Source organism: Mandrillus leucophaeus, unplaced genomic scaffold (assembly GCF_000951045.1).
Source record: "Mandrillus leucophaeus isolate KB7577 unplaced genomic scaffold, Mleu.le_1.0 Scaffold266, whole genome shotgun sequence".
NCBI classification, from domain to species: Eukaryota; Metazoa; Chordata; class Mammalia; order Primates; family Cercopithecidae; genus Mandrillus; species Mandrillus leucophaeus.
Window position 1 is genome coordinate 2,780,338 of NW_012102765.1, and position 12,009 is coordinate 2,792,346.

Sequence of the window (12,009 nt, forward strand, 5' to 3'; positions counted from 1 at the left end):
TGTTTCTTTTATAATCACCTAGAATTGCACTGTGTGATTGTGCCACAGTTTATTCAACTGGGGTTTTCTACAGATGAGCAGTTGGTTGTTTCCAGACTTTTGCCGTTACAAACAATGCTGCAATGAATCACTTGTACATATGTCTTTCCTGTATTTATAGATGGATCTTGGGGATAAACCCCCCGAAGTTGGGCCAGTGTGCCAATGGATAAAGGCATGGTGATCTTGCTAGATCTCCCTGTAGCATCTTCTCTATGGTTGTGCCATTTTGCAAGCCTATCACTGACACTGGAAAATTCCCTTGCAGCCTCCCCAAGAGAAAGTTGTCAGTCTCAGATTTTTTTTTTTTTTGTTTTTGAGACAGGGTGTCACTGTGTCTGTATTGCCCAGGCTGGAGTGCAGTGGTGTGATCTCGGCTCCTCGGCTCAAGAGATCTTCCCACCCAACCCCCTCTGTCCCGGGACTACAGGCGTATGCCACCCTGCCTGGCTAATTTTTTGTATTTTTTAGGAGAGATGGGGTTTAGCCACGTTGCTCAGACTGGTCTTGAACTCCTGGGCTCAAGTGATCCTCCCATCCTTCCGCCTCAGGCTCCCAAAGTGCTGGGATTACAAGCGTGAGCCACCATGCCTGGCCAGTCTCAGATTTTAGAAAAACCAAACTGACAGGTACAGGATTTCAGCGAGCTTCCTTTTATTAGTAACGCTGGCTTTTCTGGGCTACAGTAGACCAGTGTGAATAAAGTGCATGCCATGTGTGCACGTCTATGTGAGTGTGTGCATGTCTGTGTGTGTGCATATCTGTGCGAGTGTGCATGTCTGTGTGTGTGCACATCTGTGCGAGTGTGTGCATGTCTGTGCGAGTGTGTGCACGTCTGTGTGAGTGTGCACGTCTGTGTGAGTGTGCACGTCTGTGTGTGCACATCTATGCGAGTGTGTGCACGTCTGTGTGAGTGTGTCCTACACACATGGCCCTGTGCCTCCCCACAAGAAGCAGCACACAGAGTGAAGCTCTGAGGGTTTATTGTCTGCCCCAGTGAGGCTCTTGGGCTTCTTGGGAGGAACTGAGGGCAGGGGCTGGTCACACGGGTCTGTAGGTCCCATTGTAGCTAAAAGGGGGAGGCATCAAGCGGTCCCTGTCCTCAGGGATCCAGCGCTGGACGTAGTTGGGGCCGTTGTCCCGAGGCCACACGATCACAGTGTCTCTGGATGCCAGGGAGGGGTCCTCTGGGAAGAAGTTGAATGGCCGGAGCAGGAAGCCCACGGAGTTCCCAGGTGTGGCTGTGTTGGGAATGTCCTCTGAGTGGGGGACGTGCAGGAAGCCCACCGTCACCCAGGCCACCAGGTCCTGCAGAAGACAGGGTGGGCTTCAGTGGGCAGGGCTGAGTACTGACCACTGGAGGCCACTCTAGCCTTTGATCATTTGCAGTTCTGCCTGCAAACTTGCTGAATTCCTCTCCAGCCCCTTTTTAAAGAGATGGACAGCTCGGTTGTGACCTCTGAACTTGCCGTCCACACAGCAAGGCACAGCTCCTGCAACTGGGGACAGATCTGGGCAGAGGGTGGTTGGGACTCCCTGATGGTGATGAAGATGGTCCTGGGCTGAGCTGGAAGGAGGCATGGCCAGCACTGGGCAGGGCTGGGGACAGGGCAGTACCTCATTTTCAATGTTCTCATTGTTGTGAAGAAACTTCTCAAAGACCACGGGCGGGTCCCAGGGGTCGTTCTGGTGGTAGATGCTGCTGCTGCACAGCTCTGACTCCCGGTACTTGGTCACTGCCAGGGGGTACCTGCCAGGCAGAGGTGAAGCAGCTTGGCTCAGGGGCCTGGGCTGGCCCCCCTTAGCCCCACCCAGGGAACAGCTTCAGGGTCAAAATAGAGGAAGATGATTGCCTTCCCCAAGATGAGAGATCATCTCTCCTGGGAGTCGGCAGGACGGGCTGCTGTTAACCGAGGTTCAGGTGTTGTCAGGAGTTCTCCCTGCCCTCCTCCCCAAATACACAAACACAGGCCCAGAAGAGCAGGCAACCCTTGCACAACACAGGTGTGAGCTGCACGGGTCCACCTTCTTTCTTTCTTCCATTTTTTTTTTTGAAATGGAGTTTTGCTCTGTCGCCCAGGCTGGAGTGCAGTAACGCGATCTTGGCTCACTGCAACCTCCACCTCCCGGGTTCAAGTGATTCTCCTGCCTCAGCCTCCCGACTAGCTGAGAATACAGGTGCCCGCCACCACATCCAGCTAATTTTTGTATCTTTAGTAGAGACAGTGTTTCGCCGTGTTGGCCAGGCTGGTCTGGAACTCCTGACTTCAGGTGATATGCCCGTCTCGGCCTCCCAAAGTGCTGGGATTACAGGCGTGAGCCACTACGCCTGGCCAGGATTTTATTAATAATTTTCTTTTCTCTAGCTTACTTTATTGTAAGAACACAGTATCTAACACATAGAACATATAAAATATGTGTTCATGGAATGTTTATGTAAGTGGTAAGGCTTCTGGTCAACAGTAGGCTATTCGTAGTTATGTTGTGGTGAAGTCATAGTTATGCTTGGCTTTTTTACTGCATTTGGGGGTTGGCACCCCTAACGCCCACATTGTTCAGGGTCAGTTGCACACACAGATATACACATACATACACAACACGCATGTGTGCCCAGATACAAAACCACATAGACTCAGAACCCCATAGACACAAACACAGACAGACACAGACACACACACTGAGGGGAGCCCCTGACCCTCCCCCAGGCCCCCTGGGTCTTCCTCACCTTGCCCAGGTGATGGCCTGCTCCTCCTGCCAGCCTGGGGGCAGCACCTGGTCAGCCATGGAGTGGATCTGCAGGCGGTAGCTGCGCTTGTGGCCCCAGGGGTTCTCCTGGGGGCTGGTAAAGAGCAGGTACCGGGGCAGCTTCCTTTTGAAGCGGAAGGCCGCCTGGCGCTCCCGGGAGTACCGCGTCTGCTCCAGGGTCGGCTGGACAACGCGGTGTCTCGGGCTCCAGGGGTTGGTGATATTTTCTAGCTTCATCTGCAGTGTCTGGAAGCTGTTCTTGGTGCCTGGAGGTATGCAGGGAGAAGGAGAATGAGAATCAAGCTGCCGGAACTAAAACCTCCTCATTCTGCCCCAGGATCTCCATCCTCCACCACATCCAACAGCCAACTGTCTAGAATAACCCGGATGTTGGGGGATGCCCTGGGCAGCTGTGGTGATTCCATTACCACTCTGGGAAGTTCCTCTCAAGAGCTGTGCTCACGCCCATCTGCTGTCGCTGCAATCCCAGAGAAGGGGCACCCATTTTTCTCCAGGCATGTGAGGCTCTGTCCAGAGAGGTGGCTGGGGCTGAGGGGTAGGAGCTGCCTGTCTGGTCCTGGTGGCCTTGTTGGGTCTGGTGGCATCAGTCATTCTACCCATGCCATTCTTTTATGGTGACATCATCCGGGAGACACCCTGAGTATTCCCAGATGACACTACATTCCATCTCAGGGCACTAGACAGTGACATTTCTTACCCTCCTAGGCACTGTCCCCTCCCTTGCCCCACTCACAGTCCCCAGGGTCAGAACAGGGGCCACACTGTTGCATCTAGGGCAACCCTCGGCAGTGTTTGCTTTCACCATTTTTCAGGGACACACACATTTCTAGCTTTAGGTTTTACAGAAGCAGGCTTGGCAAATGCTCCTAACTTTCCACCACCAGGGAGTTACAGTGTCGTCTCCTGGGAGTTTAAGTTATTGGTTGGATGCAGACGCTTGAACGGGAGAGTCTTGCTTTGAGTCCTACCTGCTACATCCAGGTCGACGCGGTAGTGCACCAAGTGAGTGTGTATGTTGCCAATCAGGTGGGTGTGCAGGCGAGTGCCGTGGCGCAGCCCCTCAGGAGTGTAGAAGGTGGCGTAGACGTAGCCAGTGGCATGCATCTTGGCCTCCATCACCCCGTTGGGGTAGAAGATGAAGTCCCAAATGTAATCATAATTGTAGACAGTTGAAGTTGTCCGCAGCACCAGCACCTGGCCCTTCAGCCCGGCATAGAAGTTGAAGCCACCTTTAAAGTTGGAATTAAAGTGCCGCCGAAGGGGCACCCCTGTGGGCATTTCAAAGAGGCAGAGGGCTCGGGGATAATGGACCGGGTCATCGGTGTCGTAGTAGTGGAAGGTGTCCAGGTAGGTGGCAGTCTCCGGGCAGTCGATGCCGGGGGCTAACTCATGAGTGAGGCTGCCCAGGCCATAGCCCACATCGAGGTACTTGGTCTGCATGCCTGCAGGTGTGTGTCCTCCATACAGGGCCACTGCCTCTTGCACACTGACCTCATAGGCAATGCGCTCTCCACCAAACTGCACGTTCAGGACCTGCAACCCGGAGGAGGAGCGCAGCCGGAAGGCAAAGCTCCAACCCCCATAGAGCACAGCATTGCCCTCCAGCCTGAAGCGAGGGCCGTGGGGCTGGACAAAGCGGGGGCCGCTCACATGGTTGGGGCTGGGGAAGTCCCCGCGGGGCTTGTAGGAGGAGAAGAGGGGCGGCTCCTCTGTGCTCTCATGCCCCTTTCCCCTAGGCAGTGGGTCCTCCAGGACCACCACGTCCACCTCTCCATCTGCATATTTCCGAGCCAGTTCCTCTGGGCTCCCATAGAACTTCCCGTTGTACCACACCTGCTCCACGGCCCAGTGCCGGGCATCTGTGCTCCCATGATCCACGAGGAGCTCCAGCCCAGTGGGGTGCAGAAAGTAGCCTTCTACATAGCGCTGTATGATGAGCCAACTGCGGCGCTGGCCAGAAGCCATGCCCCGGGGGGCCACGTCGGTGAAGGTCAGGCATCTGTCATGGCAGTCTTGGAATGAGAAGCCTGTGGTATTGAGGAAGAACTGATGCAGGGGCTTGGTGGCTTCCTGCAGGGTGTGGCTGAGGAGGGCATACTCTGCTGTGGAGACGGGCCTCGATGCCCAGGAGGACTGGTGCCCAGGCCTGGGGGACAGTGCTCGCATGTAGCGGGGCCCTGGCAGGGGCCCCACAGCAAACTCAGTGATATTTGGGTGCTCCTGGTCACCAAAGAAGATGACGGCACGGGCTTCCCGCACAGGCTGCCTTTCGCCTTTATCCAGAAACCTCAGCACATGGTGCTTCTTGGGCAGCAGCATCTCGATGAGAAACACAGTGTTCTTGGTCACGGTGGGGGCCCTAGAGGGCTGCAGCCTCAGCTCCTTCTTGGACCAGAGGAAGCTGTGCACTGCTTTCAGCTCTTGGTTGCTCAGGTCTGAAAACACCCCTGCCTTCCTGTGCAGAGTTCCCAGGGAGGGCTCCGCCACGGCCATCTGCAGCATCAGGATGGCAGCCACGGCCCAGCCCAGGGCGGGCGTCTCTCGCGCCATTGCTCTGGAATGCAGTAGAGGAGATGAACTTAGTTGTCTTATGGGCAGAAATGGGCTTCCCTCAGGTTAGGGCCATGGAATTTTCCTATGGACTGAGCTTCCTCCCCTTGCCCTGCCCCAAGCTGGAGGCTGTCCTGGGGCAGCTGGGGTCCCATGCATAGTCCCCAGTGCTGTCGGGCATCTGTCTGCATTCAGCCATTTTATTTCTACCCTCTCCTCACTCTGTAAACATCCTCCAGTCCTGCGGCCTTCCTTACTCAGGGGAATGCCCTTGTTTTTGTGCATTATCTCAGCCAGGGGCGCTGTGAGTCACAGAGGGCAGGCTGGGCCCCTGCCCATGCCCCCAGGTGCTTCTTGTGTCCTGGAGAAGCAGATGCCTGTATTAACAGCAAAACTACATTTCTGACACAACAAATTCCTTTTAGGTAGATAGATTTTGAAATTTAGTGTAGAAATTCAAAGGTAGGCTCTGGAGTCAGGCTGCCTGAGTCGAGTCCCAGTAACCCGTGCCACTAGGACTTGCTGTGTGGCCTTGGGCACGCTGCTTAAACTCTCTGGGCCTTCATGTTCTTAGTTATAAAATGAAAATAACAACAACAGTGCTGAGCTCCTAGGGTTGTGGATATAAATCAATTAAACAGTACATATAAAGTGTTTGTAACAATGTCTGCCATATAGGACATGCATGAGAAATGTTAGCTGCTCTTCTTGTTAAATGAAAGACAGGCTATCGACACCAGCACATTTAAAGTTTTATGCAATGTAGAGTGATTCAGGTGTGACTAGGCTGCAGACTGATGGCTTTGGGGGTGAGGTGGAGGTGCCCAGTCCTGCCCGGCCTTCTTTGTGCCCCGTTCAGCTCTCTTGTTCACCCAAGGCTACTCGGATGGGACCTCAGGGAGGGGTTCCTCTTAGGGAGATGCCTTTTCCTTTCTCAAGGAAGGTGGGTCGGGGTCTTCACCTCATAACCCCGTTCCCTAAGCAGCTGTAAAATCCTGTGCTCGTAGCTGCGAGCCTCCTGCAGGGCTGGGAGACATGGTGGCCACAACTCCGTCTTCCCGTGTGCTGTATGCGAAGTCTCTGGGAGACTGTAGCTCTCACCTGTTGCGCTGCTGCCGCAGAGGCTGGCTGGAATTAGCTCCCAGTCTCAGTTTCTCCAGACCCTAACTTGTCCTCCTGGGTACTGTGAGCCCTTCCTGGAAGGCTGCCGTCACCGTGAAATTTCCCTACAGACACACTGCCCTCGCGGCCTTGCACCCCCTTCCTCTAGGCTCTGGGTTGACCTGGGAGCCCCACTTCAGGATTCCCCCCTATCTCAGCTGTGCTTTTCACTTCCTGCAAGCAGCGCCCGAGGCGCAGACACTTGACTTACAAGGTGGATGCACGAGTGGGTTGGACTCTGAGAGATCCTTGTTTTCATAGGTAGTGGCCTTTTTCTCCCTAAATCAGAAGCCCTGGGGGTAAACCTGGAGAAAACGCGTTCTCCTGTGCAGACAGACAGGTAGCAGAGAGTGTTAATCCACTCCTGTCTCAGACCCCTGCCTGGCCCAGCCTCCTCCCAGGGGGTCCAGGCTGTCTGCAAGGCAGGCCCCGAGGATTTCACCTGGAAAGTCGGTGGCGCAGGGTATGAGGCGGAACAGGTGCAGCGGCTCCACTTTGGGTGTATCGTGGAGTGTCCCACTGAGCAAACCTGACCATCATGAGCGTTTTTCATTTCTTGCTTTTGCTTTTGGAAAATGCGTTTACACATCACATTTCCGAAGCACAAATGTTGGGAACACAATCCGTGTGTTAACTAGAGGCCCTGTTTTCCTCGTGGCTTTTTTCCTCCAGAGAAGCTCAGCTGCACATCGTCCCTCCCCACCCGACTCTGGGCCAGTGTCACATCCGTCGCCACCTTTTGAGGTCAGCTGAAACCCTACACTGCTGAGGAGCGCTCTGTTGGCCCCAACTAACATACTCATTTCTCCACTAGTCCCCTTAGCACTTTGTATTTAATTTGTACATGATGGGCAGTTCTTGATTCATAGATAAATGAAAGGTGTTGGCTGGGCCCGTTTTATCACCCGATGGCTCTCTAGCCCTGGAGGCCACGGTCAAGGCTGATCTGAGATGTCCTTCTTCCCCTTTCCCATGGCTCTCAACTTGCCCTCATTTTGCTCCATGGTCATGGCCTCTCATGGGGACGTCTCTCAACTTGCCCTCATTTTGCTCCATGGTCATGGCCTCTCATGGGGACGTCTCTCTGGTTGCCTTGTCTTGCCCTCTGGTGCTGGCAGAAGACCCTGGAACCCACATGATCTTGGGCTCTCAGAGGCCCTGCTCACCTGGATGGAGCAGGTGAGGCAGGGGCTGCAGGTGGAACTCAGAGCCAGCAGGAAGAATATGAGGTGAGTTCTTGTGTTCTCCTATTAAATATTGGCCAGGCCTCTTTTTTTTTTCTTTCAATAGACTATTTTTTTTTTCCTGAGACAGAGTCTTGCTCTGTAGCCCAGGCTGGAGTATAGTGATGCGATCTTGGCTCACTGCAACCTCTGCCTCCCGGGTTCAAGCAATTCTCCTGCCTCAGCCTCCTGAGTAGTTGGGATTATAGGTGTGCACCACCATGCCTGGCTAATTTTTTGTTTTTGTAGAGATGGGGTTTCACCATGTTGGTCAGGCTGATCTTGAACTCCTGACCTCAAGTGATCCAACCGCCTCAGCTTCCAAAAGTGCTGGGATTACAGGCATGGGCCACCGGGCCTGGCCCCAAATGGACTTCTTATTAGACTTAAAACATATATAGAGAGAGAGTCAGGATCTCACTATGTTGCCCAGGCTGGTCTCAAACTCCTGGGCTCAAGCGAGCCTCCCACCTTGGCCTCCCAAAGTGCTGGGATTACAGACTTAGACTTTTTTTTTTTTTTAGTAGACTTTTAAAAATAGACTTTAATAGATTTCTTAATAGACTTTATAAAGTCTGTTAAAAGTCTTTAAAAAGTCTATTAAAAGTCTTTTAACAAATTTTATAAAGTCTAGTAAAGTCTTTTAATAGACTTTTTAAACAGGAGTTTTAGGTTCATGGCAAAACTGAGCAAAAGGTATTGAGTTTCTGTATACTCACAGCCCCTATACACTCAGCCTCCCCATTGTCAATATCCACACCAGAGCCGTGCATTTATTACAGCTGAGGGACCTGCACATCACTCTCACCCGGAGCCCACACTTGACATCAGGGCTCACTCCTGCTGCTGCATATTCCGTGGGCTGGACAAATGGACAATGACATGGATCCAGCATTAGAGTAGCACACAGAGTAGTGCCACCTCCTCTGTGCTCCACCTCTTTCTCCTGAACCCTGGCATTCACTGCTCTTTGTATTGTCTCCATAGTTTTGCCTTTTCCAGAACGTCCTGTATTTGGAATCTTACAGTCTGCAGCCTTTTCAGGTTGACTTCTTTTGCTTGGCAATGTGCATTTAGGGTACCTCCATGTCCTTTCATGGCTGGTCTCCTTTTTTACAACCTCTTATCCCCATGTTTCGTTTTGCTTTTCCAGGAAGGAGAAAGATGTAGAAGAGACCTTTGCTTTCCCCAGGACAAACCTCTGTCCCCATGTGCGGTGGCAGTGGGGGCGGTGGCTGGCGGTGGCAGTGGGGGCGGTGGCTGGCAGTGGCAGTGGGGGCGGTGGCTGGCAGTGGCAGTGGGGGTGGTGGCTGGTGAGACCTCCAGGCAAGAACAGGAAGCAAGCCCTCTCCCCGCTTACCCTCCTCTCTGAGCTTTCCTTGCTCCACCCTGGCCAGCTGTTGCCTGCCACCAAGCACCCGGCACCTTCTGTGATGTGCTGGGCTCCTGCCCTCACTTCCTGGCCCTCTTCCCTCTGTGTCCCGTTCTTCTGCCCCTCACTCCGTGCCCTCCTTCCACTGCTTTTCTTCCCACCAGGTCAGCCCCTTCTTGACTCTCCCGAATACCCATCAGAACGCACCTGTGTGCTCTGCTCCCAGTTCGCTCTGCTTCCAGCCTTTGCCCTTAAGCTGATCTCTGACTCCTTCTTGAAGTCAATCAGACCCCGCCCTGCAGGGAGGGACCAGGTGAGGCCTGGGCTGGCCTATGGCTTGGGAGATGCCTCTGTGGGCAGCTACAGTGGTGTGAGGGGGTGTGAGGAAGCTGACTGTGCAGCACACATGTCCTGAGTCCGTTTCTGGACAAGTGCCGCCTTCCGCAATAATTTGCTTTGGCTTCTCTGTGACGAGCCATGCAATGCCACAATCTGTTAATTTAGGTGGCATGTTTTGGAGGCAGAGATAAGGACAAGGGGCCATTTCCTAGCTGGTAGTCTTACCTGAAGCTGACAGATGGACCAGGGCAGGGGCTGATAGAGGCTGACACCTACAGCAAAACAGAGAATTCAATCACACCTAGAACAAGACACCAGAGGCAGAACCGTTTGGGAGGAGCAGCCACTCAAGACCAGTTGCAAACCTTGGTGACTTTTTAACCATCTTTGGGACCCTGACCAGATTCAGAAAGGAGAAAGGACTTGGCAGGGAGAAAGCTGGCCAGGGGTTAATGATTGCTGACAGTTAGAGATAGCACTCGGGCAAAGACCGTATCCTGTCAGTTGTTGGCTGCTTGCCTTTCTTAAGGAGGTCCAGGCCTGGAGAGGGGCAGTGCTATATACAAAGTTGGAGCTAGGAGGCCAGAGGTCACAGCTCACAGATGTCCTGTGGCTAAATCTTGATATTTTGCTTTCAGAAAGTCACAACCCGTCAAAGCTAATTTGAGAGGATCTAGAGACTGAGATTGTTTCCATGAAACCGCAGAGAAGGAACAGAGCCACCCGCGCCTGCACCAGGACCTGCTGAGGCTGTGCCAGGGAAGCTCACTCGATTAGATCTTCATGGGAATGAAGCCAACATCATAGCTTTTGTCCCTGATTAGGGAAGGTGGGTTTGCAAAAAAGAAAATTCTACTATTTTCTGAGGGAGGGCCATTGGTCATAAGGGGCCCTGGTGAGGTCCTGATGGCTTGGGCAACCCCAACCAGATAGGGGAGAACGTTCATCTCCAAGTGCTGGCCCTGCTTCTGCCACTGGCTGGTGGTCTTATACTTGACAGTCATTAATTCATTCAACAAATGTTTATGGAGCAACCATTCTGCATCAGGGAGACACAGCAATGAACAAACAAAAGCAAACCCTCTATGGAACTCACATTTCAGTGAGGAGGGTATCCAGCAGTGAAGCTTGTAAGCCACCAGAGCAGACCTCCTCACTGGGACAGCCGATGACAGGGGCTGGCCCTGGCTTGGCATCTCAGAACTGAACTTTCGGGATCCTGCCCCGCTGTGCCGGCCTGCTGACTGTTTTTACAGACAATGTGATTTGTGAACACCTGCTTTCCTATTGGGGGTCTGGAATCTTGTTAGTTGTGGTAGGCAGAAGGTGTGCCTACGTGACCAGCCCCAACCTCTGCCCTAGCTCTGAGCTTCTACTTCCCTGGGGAGACGCAGGGTGCAGGGTATGCTCTGTGCAGCCTTCACGGGAGGGAGAGCTCAGCGAGTCTGTGCCCCGACCCCTCCAGACCCTGCTGTGTCCTTGCTGTGTCTTGGCCGTGGGTATAACTGTCTGTTTAGTCTGGTGACTCCTAGTGAAGCTCTGACAGCAGAGGTGCCATGAGGTGTCACGGGTGTTCACAGAGGTGTCCTGCAGGTGTTGGCAGCAAGTGGTGACACAGTGTGTTCCAGAGGGGCACATGCTCAGGGGAAAACAGAGCGGGGGCGGGGTTAGACATGTGGCGGGGCGGGGGCGGGGAGGTGCAGGGCCTAACCTTTCAGAAAGGGGACTCCTCTTCTCCTCAATGTGGTGAAGGAGTGGGCCACAAGGATGCCTGGGGGGGTTGCATTTCAGGCTGAAGGAGCAAGGAGTGCAAAGTCCCCGATGCAGAGTGAGGGGACTGCTGTTGCCAGGGGCAAGTGGTGGGAGATGGGTTCAGAGAGTGACCAAACACCCTGGGCCTTCAAGGCTGTCACTGGGATTTTACTCTGAGCCACCTGGGAAGCCTCTGTCAGGTTTGTGCAGAGGCCAGAACTGACCTGCCTCTAGCAGGTGCCATCTGGAGGTGCTGGGGGAGACAGAATGCAAGAACGAAGGCTGCAATGATGGCAGGAGCAGGGAGCAGGCCAGGAGGTGGTTGCAACAGTCTTGGTGGATGAGGCTGGTTGCCCGGTCAGGGTTGCAGGGGTGGAAGTGATGAGAAGTGGCCAGATTCTGGATATAGCTGGAAGGGAAGCTGGGCGGGGGATTTGCTGAGGGCTGGGATATGAGACTCGAGGGAGCGGAGTCAGGTGTCCCCAAGTTCGGGCAGAGGTTCTGCTCTGCTGGGGCAGACAGGAGCTGAGTCAGGATGCTTCAGTGCGTGAGCATGGCCGGCTGCTGGCTGAGCCCAATTCTGGACTTCGATGCTGGATCCCAAGGCACATGAGGGGCAAGGGTGGAGGGAGCCCCAAGGAGACCTTTCTGAGGAGTCAGAGACCAGGGCTGGGTCCTCCAGGCGCTCTGTGTGTTTTCGCTGACCATGCCTGGCCGTGCTGGCCAGCTGACAGCTTCCCCGTCAAATCCTACATTCCTCCCTCCCTGCAGCTGTGTCTGGCAGCTGGAGCGGGGCAGTAGACACAG

General features: G+C 53.9%; 1 protein-coding gene across 2 annotated transcripts in view; it reads right to left on the bottom strand.

Annotated features, from left to right (window-relative positions):
• Positions 1-1,005: 1,005 nt before the first annotated feature.
• Positions 1,006-12,009, bottom strand: part of AOC1 (amine oxidase, copper containing 1) — a 31,486-nt gene continuing 20,482 nt past the window's right edge. Inside the window, exons 3-7 of one of the 2 annotated variants that reach the window (XM_011984366.1) lie at positions 9,676-9,751; positions 3,774-5,359; positions 2,765-3,050; positions 1,657-1,789; positions 1,006-1,347 (exon numbers count right to left, since the gene is read on the bottom strand). In XM_011984366.1, the coding sequence (XP_011839756.1) occupies positions 1,081-1,347; positions 1,657-1,789; positions 2,765-3,050; positions 3,774-5,355 (2,268 nt within the window). In that variant the 5' untranslated portion in view covers positions 5,356-5,359; positions 9,676-9,751 and the 3' untranslated portion in view covers positions 1,006-1,080. Of the gene's footprint in view, positions 1,348-1,656; positions 1,790-2,764; positions 3,051-3,773; positions 5,360-9,318; positions 9,401-9,675; positions 9,752-12,009 lie in introns of those variants that run through there. The other variant, XM_011984365.1, reaches the window with a different exon arrangement.